General features: G+C 41.9%; 1 protein-coding gene across 3 annotated transcripts in view; it reads right to left on the minus strand.

The window, feature by feature from the left end:
- BANK1 (B cell scaffold protein with ankyrin repeats 1) overlaps positions 1-12,654 on the minus strand; it is a 416,748-nt gene that overhangs the window by 298,058 nt on the left and 106,036 nt on the right. For all 3 annotated transcript variants that reach the window (XM_075929668.2, XM_089778053.1, XM_075929667.2), the window contains exon 7: positions 7,813-7,930. In XM_075929668.2, coding sequence (XP_075785783.1) covers positions 7,813-7,930 — 118 coding nt within the window. The remainder of the gene's footprint in view (positions 1-7,812; positions 7,931-12,654) is intronic.

Below are 12,654 nucleotides of genomic sequence, written 5' to 3' on the forward strand. Positions count from 1 at the left end.
AGGACCATGGGAGGTTAGCCACATACAGGGTTAGGCAGTAGCTGAGTGGAGGTTTATGAATGCCAGTAGCAGCTAAATGTTGGATGTAGAGAAAATTATTCTCCTTAACTCTGACGATAGGACAAGAAATGATGGGCTTAAGCTGCAGCAAGGGAAGTTTTGGTAGGACATTTGGAAAAAACTGCCTGTCAAGCTGGTTAACCACTAGAAAAAATTGCTTGGGGAAGTTGTGGAATTTCCATCACTGGAGGTATTTAAGAGCATGTTAGACATATACCTGTCAGGGATGGTCGACATAGTGCTTGGTACTGGCATGAGTGCCAGGGACTGCACTTGACCTCTTGAGGTTCCAGTTCTGTGATTTTATGATTCTATGAAAAATAATCTAACCAGTGTTAATTCATAACAACACACACACATAACTGGTGGCAGACTTCAGGTGCATGGGAAAGGTGGGGGCTCAGCTTCAGGCCCCCAGAAAGGGGCAGAGCCTTGGGCAGCACAGGTAGGGATAGGGTCAGACAGCCCTTAGTGCTGCCCAGACTGCATCACAAGTCCTCCAGCTAGTCCTCAGTACCACCTGGGGCTATGGCAGCGATTTAAAGGGCTCAGGGCTTGAGCCATTGCTGCTATGGAAGGAGCTTCAGTGTTAGCCTGGAGCCATGAACCCTTATAAATCACCATGCTCAGGGGCAGCTACTCCCATTTGTTCCTCTCCCGCTTTGATGGCCCTGAATACACACCAAGGCTGTGTCTAGACTGCAGGGTTTTTTCGAAAAAACTTCACCTGCGTCTAGACTACAGAAATTAAATCGAAAGAACGCAGCTTTTCTTTCAACAGCGGTACTCCTCATTTCACGAGGAAGAACGCCTTTTTTCGAAAGTGCTCTTTCGAAAAAAGGCGTTCTTGAATGCAAACAGGGCTTTTTCGAAAGAGAGCATCCAGACTGCCTGGGTGCTCTCTTTCGAAAAAGTGGCTTGCTTTTTCGAAAGTACTCCTTGCAGTCTAGACTCTCTTTTTCGAAAGAGGCTTTTTCAAAAGTATCTTTCAATAAAGCCTCTTTCGAAAGAGGCTTGTAGCCCTAGTGACGAAATACAGTACTTTAAATTCAAAATTCTGTAAAGTGAAAAACTGTCAGGAGAGCAGTGAAGATTTAAATTATCGCACAATCTACTTGTACAATCAGTGCTAACTCCTGTGCTGCCATATGTGCACAGTTATTGTTAGCATCTAACATGGGTAAATCTAACACACATATGTCTACCAAAGCTGCAGTCACACCTTGTATAGCGTGGGCTTCATTCTGAAAATGTGAGGCTCGGGGCAATTACAATACCTGTGGATTATTTATATATGATGATAACAATAGCATGACAATGATGAGATATTTGCATATGCCTCATCAGATATTCAGTGCCATTTGTGTGCACAAATAAAAGGTATGTTGGCAACTTTGATAACTGCACATACATTTAGTGTACATTTTTGTACATGGCTCCATGCTTTTCAGGAAAACCAAGTTCCTGAAAGGCTTGTGAGCCATATGGCCATGTTTGCAATTCAAAAAGATGCACTTTATGCCTATTTTTAGCTTATCAATTCAAAACCAACACATATATTTTACTCATTAACTAGAATATACATGGGTGCCTCTTTTCCTGCTGTTGTCACTTACTGAATGGGCAGTATGTATTCCTTTTCCAGAACCCAACATTATGATTACAGATAATTACTACTGTTGACCTTGTGAACCTACATCTTTTGTGTCAGCAGAGAGAAAATGAACACATGTGCAGCAATTATTTGAACACACACAGTTCAGCATGGTGCAAAGAACTCATGATTAATTCTTCAACTTTCATATGCTCTGGATGAGTTTAAATTTCACATCTTAACAGAGATTGCAGATGGTGGAAGGTTGAGATGGGAATGGGCCTAACTTGGGACGATGGGTCATGGAGGAGCTACACTCTGACAAATTTCCTTTGGTTCATAATATAATCCCCACACACCTCCAGGGTGTGGTGTGCCAACCCATTTCATGGCACTGAGACCACTTTCAGGAAACATGATGGCTGTGTCTGCATTGGCACCCCTTTCCAGAAAAGGGATGCTAATGAGACACTTTGGAATTGCAAATGCCGCGGGGAATTTAAATATCCCCCGCGGCATTTGCATGAACATGGCTACCGCTTTTTTCTGGCTCGGGGTTTTGCCGGAGAAAAGCACCAGTCTAGACGGGATCTTGCGGAAAATAAGCCCTTTTCCGGAAGATCCCTTATTCCTACTTGAAAGTAAGGGATCTTCCGGAAAAGGGCTTATTTTCCGCAAGATCCCATCTAGACTGGCGCTTTTCTCCGGCAAAACCCCGAGCCAGAAATAAGCGGCAGCCATGTTCATGCAAATGCCGTGGGGGATATTTAAATTCCCCGCAGCATTTGCAATTCTGAAGTGTCTCATTAGCATCCCTTTTCCGGAAAGGAGTGCCAATGAAGACACAGCCAATGAGTCTGCTAGACAGCCTTAGTGACCAGCCAGTTATTGGCTTGTCACTCATGGGGTAAGGACTCATGACTTTAGCCCCTAAGGTCCAACACTTAGTCCCACCTGCCAATGATCCAGATCCATCAGCTTTATAAGTTAGGCATCATCCGGAATTTCAGCTGTGAAGCTTGCCACATGCCCCCTCAGCTAGAAGTATGTAACCCACACATCTTCTGGGTCCCATCTAGTGGCCCCAAGACCAATTACAGAGAGAGAAATTAGTCTGCTCTCTAACCTTATCTACAGAAGCTACTGTACTAAGCTCCAAAGCACCCAGGTTCAATTCATCTGTTGATGACTGGGGTATGTTGACATTATGCAGTATTTCCCTCCAACAAATTATAAGGAACCTGTTGGAACATTGCTCCTCTCTGATCTGCTTCTTCTCTTTACCCTGTGCCCCTTGCAGTATGCACGGTCATCACATCATCCTTCTTTACCTTCTGGTCACAGACTCACTTCCTCACCATCCTATGACATCCAGAATTCACAGAAGATAGCTGGGGAGTCAGGAAGGCAAGCTGGCCAACAAGAGAGAACAGATGGAGCTGGCGTATCTGGCAACTCCATCAGCTTCTCTATTTGTGGATCTACATTGGCTTATAATGAATAAGAGGAGTTTGTGTTTAATGTAACTTGAAAACTGCCTTACTAATATGTGAGATGTTATGAAAATATACATGTGTATGAACTTTGCGGTTTATAATGACTGTGGGTGTTTTAGCTGTAAAGGGCCCAGAAAAACCTTAGACTCTCCAGGGTAATTTAAAAAAAAAAAAAAAAAAAAAAAAGGCTCACTTCTGCCATGGTTACAGAATCTTTCACCAATAAAAAAATTATAGACAAATTGAAGAATTATTGTGTTAAAGCAATTTGATTTGATTATGAAGTGTGGATGACAGGATTTTATTTGCACTTTAAATAAAAATCTCCATGTGATCTAAACTATGGAGGTGCTAATAAGCTTCTTCCACATTTTCCCCTTCCTTAGTGTATCATGGCATCTGGCTCAAAAAATCAATGAAGAAAGGAAGATAAATTCTGTTAGGCTGTGTCTACACTGGCATGAATTTCCAGAAATGCTTAAAACAGAATAGTTTTCGTTATAAGTATTTCCGGAAAAGGAGCGTCTACAAGGGCAAAAAGCCCTTTTTCTGGAAAAGCGTCCGTGGCAAATGTAGACGCGCCTTTCCGGAAAAGAGCCCCAAGCATCACTTTCGCGATCAGGGCTTTTTTCCGGAAAAGACTACTGGGCTTTTTTCTGGAAAAGACTACAGTGTTCCGGAATAAGGACTTATGCCCGAGCGGGAGCAGAATAGTTTTTCCGGAATAGCGGCTGATTTTGTACAATAGAGCGTCGTTGCTTTTCCGGAAATTCAAGGGCCAGTGTAGACAGCTCGCAGCTTATTCCGGAAAAGCGGCTGATTTTCCGGAATAAGTGGCCCAGTGTAGACACAGCCTTAGTGAAGGACTCCAGCTACTTTCTTGGTGGCATGAATTTCAGCTCCACCTTTAGTAAGGATGTGATACATAAGAATGTTGGTAAGAGGTCTGTCTTGTGATACATATGAATGTTGGTAAGAGGTCTGTTACTAAACCTTATATATCATGTCATGTGGCTAATGTCAGTACTCAGTAGCTACAGTTACACACATCTTTTCTTTCACTTAAATGGCATCTCACATCTGAATAGGAAATATAGGGTTCTGCACCACCTTAAATACTGTTTAGACCACTAGAAATTATGCTACAATTAGAATTTTTGCAGTGTTCAAATGCTTTTGAAGCAAGTGGGAATAGGACTAATTACTTACGCCATTAGTGGTGTACTGTAATAATACAGATGATTTAGAACAATGGGCTAGCTAAAATGTTCTAGAGATTTTATCTTGCACTGCATGAGCTAGTTTAGTTATATTTTATCTACTACATATTTGAGAGAGTTTGTCTATCTGTCTGTCCATCTGTCCAAGAACTCCTCCTAAATGGTAAGAGCTAGGACCGCCAAATTCAGTATCGAACTTCCACTTTTCACAACTTAAACCAAGGTCAGGGTTTGGTTTTGCCAGGGATATGCCTGGAATGGGATTGCTTCTCATAAAACCGTACAGAAAAGAAACAGAATCTCCAAGTAGGTGAAAGGGGCCAGCTGGCAGTGCCCCCCCTTGCCACATCCGGGACTGCCCAGCCTGGAGCCTCCCATCTACCATGTGCCCTTTAATGAGAGGAAAATGGAGCGTTTGCTGCATTACTCAATTTGGCTGGGGAACACAGAGGGCAGACAAACCTGGACCTGCCCCAGCCAGGGAACATGCACCCCTTCCCCAGCTGTGCCTGTTGGATCTGTATCAGCCATGGAGAGGTGCTTCTCACCTGAACCCAAGGTGCAGGGGTGAGAGAAGTCTGGGCTAGTCTCTCCCCAGGGCAGCCTGCATGCTGAAACCCTTATCCCCAAACTCACCTAAGAGCAATGATTTAAATGAAGCAAGTACATTTTCATTTTATTTTCCAAAGCCCCTTCCCCTCCAAAAATTAATTGAGTTTAGGACACAAGCAACACTGAGTAAATCTTCTACAGATTGAACCTCTCTAACCTGGCACTCTCTGGTCCAGCAACATCCATGGTCCAGCAGGATTTTAATTAGCTGGATGCCCACTTATCATTAATTTGGCCAAGTTTCCTATAGTCCCATAAAGTTTGTTTATAGCCACAAGTCCAGGCTTTCAGTGTTCTGTGTTATTTAGCTCCAATTTACTCCTAAATCTCTTCTAAGAGCCCAGTAAGCAGTGGAAGTGTTGGTAATACTGACAGACAATATTGACCTCCTGTGGCTTGGCAAATTCTCTAGTTTGGCACCAGTCAGGTCCCAACAGTGCTGGACTAGAGATGTTCAACCTGTAGTAAACATATCTGTATACCACATGAAATAGAGCAGATGCTAATCTGCATTTCACTAATATGTACAGAGTTTGCACTCTCCCTTCTCAGAGATTTAACAGAGTGCCATATTGAGATCTCTTCTGATAAGAATTTTTTATAATTATAAAATAAGTTACACTGTGAAGTATCATCATAAAAAACTAAATCGTCACCTGTCAAAATAAATGAATAAGGATAATGCATCACAAAATGTACTTTGCTTCTTAGCTTACTTTTTTTAAATGGCAATTGTTCACTTAATTGCTGATCCAAAACATTCAGTAATTTGGAATGGGTTTCCTATTAGCTCAAATTAGAGATGTTCTACTGTAAAGAATTGTTCTACTGTACCGTATTTAACTCATTAAAATGGACAAAAGAGGTTTTATGTTGTATATGCTAGCAAAGTACTGTAATTATTTGAACACACAAAAGCCTCAGAAGGAAAATAACTGTTCTTGAACTTGCAGATTTGTCATACTGAAGCTAAGCACAGGGAATATTTCTGAAACATTTCACAGCTGTATAGCCATAAAGAACTGCTCTGGTGTGTCCACAATTGGCTATGAACAGCTATGGGATGGTAACAGTTTTGGTCACTAAAAGTTTAACTCCTGATTTGTTAATGTAGATATGAAAGCCACTTTCTTTTCTCATTATCACTCCCATAATGCAGGAAGGTTAAGAGCAATAATGTCTATATTCAAAGCACATTCTTTACACTTTACTTAGGCAAAACTCTGTCTCACTGAAGTAATAAGGAGAGGTACGATACATGACATATACAATAAAAGTTATACACCATCACTCCAGAGGATGGGCATAAGGCTGACAGATTGGTATGCAGCACCTCAAACCCACATAAGACTTATTTTGAGAATGTAAGTGGAATTTAAGTGATGAATAGGCCTTGTGCTGGGCTTATGCAGAGAGGTGAATATGTACTCTATGGATAGAAACCAAGAGTAACCAAGACTGTGGTTATGAAAAATATAAGTCAACATGACAAATATCAATGACAATAATAATATTTCCAATCTTGTATTTTGAAGTAATAAGTATATTTCTCCTGAAACCTTGCTCCATGTACCCAAATGAGAAGAAAGAAACTAACTCAAATAAATATTCATTCATTATGGATATTTTTGATGCCTCAAATTCATACTCAATAAAAACTGACAGGGAAAATCTGTATTTTCTGGGCTTCTAACTTTGCAGCAAGGCTTCAGGAGAAACTCAGGTCTGTCATACATCTTGCAAATGCCCACCATGACACTTTAGAAGCCCAACTAAGGAAGAGCCATCAGATATTTGCAATATACTTTCAAATGTGTTGGAAACATAAAGTATGTAAATGAATTCAACCAAGCCTTCGATTCTGGTCTCTAAACAGGGGAACTGACAGCCTTTGTGAACCCCTCGACAAAGTGGAAGATGTTGGCTCTCTGCCCCTGGAAGGGGCGGGGCCAGGGATAGCCAATTCTCCATGATGCTCAGAGTGTGGCAAGACCTCCCCCACCCCCCAGCCCTCAGAGTTGCATGAAGCATGCAGTGTAGTGTTCTGGCAGTGATTTAAAGGGTCTGGAGCTCCAGCCACTGTCATTGCTGCAATAGCAGTAGCAGCAGCCAGAAACCCTGGGCCCTTTGTATCGCTGGACCTCAGGGCAACTGCTCCTTTTGCCCTCCCCAGTTCCCCTTGTTGGTGGGTTGACTTTAAATATTAATTTCTGCTGCTATCCCAGTGAACCAGCTAAAAAGAGTCCATATTTCTATTTTATGGCCAATTGGGATGCTTTTCTATGAAATACCTTTCTACTACATAAAGTAATGGAAACTATTTTTCTTAAACAGAGTATAGATACTTAATGCAATAGATAGTTTTAAGATTCAAACACATCTATCCTCTTTTTTGCATTTTGAACAATTACATCCTAACAATAATTAGAAAATTAAATTAAAATCTGTATTGTGGGAGAATGATTATTACAAAGTAGGGCAAATATATCTCATTTCAATCTCTCTCTCTCTCTCTCTCTCTCTCTCTCTCTCTCTCTCATCTCCTCAATATTGGTGTACATCTCTTATTGCCTATCAATAGCCACAGCTTGAAATTAAACTTGTAGCCATGACCAAACACAAGTAACATGCACAATTTTTGACATAGTGTATGTGTCAACAATGTGACAGATGTTTGTAAGCTATTTTAACTATGTCCTGATTACTGGTGCTCTTAATGAAGAATTTTGCATTTTACTAATGGTGCCTATATGAACATCCAAAATTTGTCTTAAATAGGCAATTGCTACAATAGCAGGATACAAATCAATGCATAAGAGAATATACTCACTAGCTTGTTGATGATCCTCTTCATTCGGGAAAGCACCGAATTCAGACACAGACACCTTGCTTTTCAATAAGAAGGTCAGAGTACTGTCAAGTTTCTCCACAGAAGTAAACTTGAAAGCCTGTTTAGAAGAAAGATACAAGAAAAATTCAGTACACATAGAGCTTATGTATTATTAACCATGTCCTTGGAGTGGCGGTGAATCAAAGAATTTAAACAAAATAATCATAAGCTCAGTGTCATTAAGGTTAGTTCATTTTTGAAAGACCACAAAAAAAGTAAGATGACATAGGACCACCAAGACAATTTGACCAAAATAAGGAGGGATCCCGCTGCTGCTGCCCCAGCTGGATTGCCTGCTGGGGTCCGGCAGCTCACACTGCCACAGACTCCAGCCCCACTACCATGAGCTGCTAGGGACTGGCTCTAGCTCTGATCGGGCTGCCAAGGGCTCAGGCTCTGGCCCCAGCCCCGCAGCAGCCTGTGGTTCTGGTCCTGCTTTCACCAGCTGTCCGAGGCTCCAGCCCCACTCTGTTGTGGGCTGCTGGGGCTTTCTCCAGCCCCAGACCTAGGTCCTCTGCCGCAGACTGCTGAGACTGTGGGCTCCTGCTCCACAGGCTCTGGCCCAGCTTCCGCAGGCTGTCCAGGGCTCCAGACCCATGCTGCTGGGGGCTGCCACCAGCCTCAGTCTTGGTCTCGCTTCCACAGACTGACCGCGCTGCCATGGGCTGTTGCTGGCCTACTCCTGCACCGGCAGGGGCTGCCCCAACATGGTCCCAGTGACACAGGCTATTGAGGGCTGCTGCCAGCTTCTGCCCCATCCCACTGCTTCAACCAGCCCCTCCTGGACTGCTCTTCTGCCACTAGGCTACCGGGGTTTTCTGATCAAGGAGCATCTGTGGTCCTGCCAGACCATGGATGTTGCTGGACCAGAGAATTCAGTTTTGGGAGGTGCTACCTATACACATATCTGAGGATCAGGGGCAACTGTGTGGGAAGTATTAGTGGTGTTATGGCAAAACAATTTGACTAGCACATTTATTAGCTACAGAAGGCACTCACAATGCACTGTCAGGAACCAAGTTACATTAGTTGCAATGTTCTAAGCTAATGTCCCATCTCTGCACCATACTCAAAATAGCTGAAGATGCAATAGTGCCTCATGGAAACCTGGCACATAATGGAGACAGTGCAATCTGCTTTTCCCCAATGCAGCTAGTACTTCCGTGGGCTAAGAAAGCAGGTGGAATGGCCAGGCTCGTAGCTGTGTTTCCTCCTTGTCACCTTTGAGGCACCAAAGAGAGTAATCTTAATTGCAGAGAAACTGTGGCAAGCCCTTTGGAGTGAGTTGCACAAAAAGTTCCTTTCACGTTCTTGCCATCCAATCTAACTCCAGAGCAGGGCTTGCCACTATTATTGTTCTAACATAATTTTTGAGAGAGGTGTTCCAAACAAAGAGGCTTATAGTATATTATATAATATTTAATATAACAAAAGGTTTTGAAGGGTTTAATTTACATATACAGATATCACTTTATAAATGTATTAGGATACCTCTACCCTGCAGCTGGAGATGTCATTGTGGCAATCCCATGCTACCTTTAATCTAGCTAGCATGGCTAAAAGTAGCCGTGAAGATGTGTAGTACAAGATTCAATGCAGGCTAGCAAGGTGAGTACGTGGCAAGGGTCCTCAGGGTGCTTCTATAACCCTCCGTAAAGTCTGTGCTGACACAGTTTTGCTGCCATTTTTAGCATGCTCCCTGGATTAAAGCTAGCACAGGTAGCCAGCCTGTGCTGCAGTCACACCTCTAACTGTACTACTGATATACCCTCAGACTCATGGCAGCTGAGGAATCTTTTACTGAGGGAATGTTTCTGAGTATGCCCTACCGTACATAAAAATATGCACTAATAAATGAAAACAACAACTGAAAACATTGACTACAGGCCAGCCACAAGGATATCCACTTTGGAAAAAGCAAAAACTTAAATAGCAGCAAACTTTTTGCAGATCTGAAAGGATCCTACAAAACACTGTACTGTAGTTCAGAGAGATCTCTATGTTTTATCATGAAAGCCTGTGACAGACCGAGCCGGGTCTGGGCACAGCTGAGGGCATCTGCTCAGGGTGAATTGCTCAAATTTGGGGCTCCTTACAGCCCCCAGACTGGAGACCTTCCCAAATAAGCCACAAACCAGTCCCACAGAGCGCTTCAGCTGCCTGCCTGGCCAGCCAGAAACCTCACGAGCAAAACCCCTCTGAGACCTCAGCAATATCTGTGCCCAGATGGCTCTGGGCCTGCCCACAGGTGAGGGGTCTTAGAGCCCAATCTCACCAGCCCCAAACAAGTTGTGTCCGGTTCCAAGAAACCAGCCACAGATCCCAGGTCAATGTACACTCTGGACCTTACCCACAAGATCACGCTGAGCCAATCCTTTAGAATCTAAAATCTAAAGGTTTATTACTGAAAGAACGAAAAGCATGAGAGCAAGGTTGTTAAAGTACCATATATTACATGCATCGAATCTCCCAGTTCTCGATGCAGGCTCGCAGCAGAGATGTTATAACTGCTGGCTTAAAAGTCATTGGTGTACAGCCTATGTCTGGATGGGTCCACAGTTCTTCCCGGCTCGTGATTTCCTGCGAGGCCGCATCTAGGGTCAGGAGCAGATCTGAAGACAAAATGGAGGCTGCCACATGGCATCTTTATACCTCCTTCCTGGTCTCTTCTTGGCTGCAGCAGGTCACCTGGCCCGTGGCCTATCCTTGTGTTCCCTGCTGGTAGCCCCTAGGTATCAGTCACCATTCTTGAGGTGTGTCCTTGGCCTATAGACGGCTATTGTTCCATAGAGACTTGCTCATTAGCATGTCCGTAGGCTGAGCTGCTTTGCCCATAGTTCAACCACATACAGAGAAACATTTGGTATCCACACAAAGTACATGCTTATAACTTCACACACCGACATTATACAATTACACGAATAGCATATATGGAATCTGAAGAAAGTAAGCTTCTATTCGACACCTCACATGGCCCACTTTTTGTACCACTTTTGGGGCCAACACTTCCCCCCCATGGATATATCCGTGATCTGGCTGCTCCCCTCAAAATCCAGTAACGTGACACAGCCACACAGTTCTGTCATTTTCTTTGGGTTTTTCCCTCATAAAGTGACACTGATTTCTGATTTAGAATGGAAAGCTCATATGCAACATTGGATAAAAATCATTTAACTACTTAACTACAGCGATATATTTAATTTATAAGCTACTACTTTGAATTATGGCTAATTAATTTCTCTATATGGAAATTAAGGTATCAGTTAACTTCTGATAAAAGTCAAAAGATGGGAGACTCAACCAAAATATAGCAAAAATGATTATTAATGTATTGCAAAAGCAACTGAGAGGAAGAAAAACAAACCAAGATAGCAACACTTCATTGACGTCTATGGAGCTCCACGTGTTCATGTGTAGAATTTGTCCTTTTACATAACTTTCTGGGATTGTACATTTAATAATGGTTTTGTTTTTAGAAAGATATTTTAAAAACTCATCCTATCATGCCCAACCCTCTATGTTAAGCTGCTTAGGGTCTGTAAATATGTCTGAAGATCTGACTCGTTTCTACAGTATCATGAGGCCAATATGCACTACACAGCTATCAGAATATGGTTCCAAAGCTAGCCTAACTGGTATAAAAGTCATCTTCCAATGGCAAGGATTCAATGTAGAGTCTTTTGCTCACTCTCAATCCCTGTGGCCAGTTTGAGTTAATGCAGTTCTTGGCCAGACACTTTTGCACACAGACCCCTTTCATGTACTGTGTACCAATTAGTACTAAAGGATCTGGACTTTAATGCTTACTACCATATGAAATCCCCTAGTAACTGGGTCTCATTCAAGAAAACACTTAAGCACATAATTTAACTTAAGTGTGTGCATCAATCAAATTGAAGTCAATGAGAATTAAGCACATGGTTGAAGTTAAGGAGGTGCTTAAGTACTTCCTGAATATGAAGGCATACATGTTCTCTGAATCACAGCCAGCACTCAATAACATGCATTAATAGAACCGGACTCTTAATTTGTGCAGCTAATACTTATCTGGTAGACTTGCAAACTTCGCATTGACTTTAGCAGCTTAAAATAAGTCATGCTTTCATACCAATGAACTATCCTTCAACATATCCTACGTATCAGACAATATATTATATGTGTCATTGACTTTCAATGAGACTTAGGCACTGATGAGCCTAAGTCATTTTCGAAAATAGGATTGAGGTTACTAAATCACATATGTGCTTTTGAAAATGTTACCCATAATTTTGAGTGGAGAGTCCAAAGTTGCAGGAACAGCAGGAAACATTTTAACATGGTAGCTGTTGAAGTTGTTTATAAAGTTCAACTATTAAAATGAGTATCAATTAGGAAATGGATTCATGGGTAGACTTCATGTGAGGCTTTGTGATTCATCACACAAATAGCAGCACGTATGTTGTATCTATTTCATACGACTTTTTATAGACAAGCTGGATTTAATTATTTGTATTTGCCTCCCCTGCTTCTTTACATAATGTATCTGGAATCATATTTAATGTGCATGATAAAAACATCTTTTGATATATCCAGTGTCTCAAAAGCTAAATATATTATCCAAAAATAGTCTGATGTGAAGATTCCCTAAACCTGTCTAGATATTCAAAGTCAATCTTATTATCAATCACAATATCAATATTAAGCACCTGCAACAAGTTTCCATCTTCACTCTGAAACCAAAGGAAATCTTAAAATTAAAAAATCTAAAAAAAAAGATCAATATCTGTATTACAGGTTGACCCT

The sequence above is a fragment of the Pelodiscus sinensis genome, chromosome 4 (assembly GCF_052426305.1).
Source record: "Pelodiscus sinensis isolate ZL-2025 chromosome 4, ASM5242630v1, whole genome shotgun sequence".
Taxonomy (NCBI): domain Eukaryota; kingdom Metazoa; phylum Chordata; order Testudines; family Trionychidae; genus Pelodiscus; species Pelodiscus sinensis.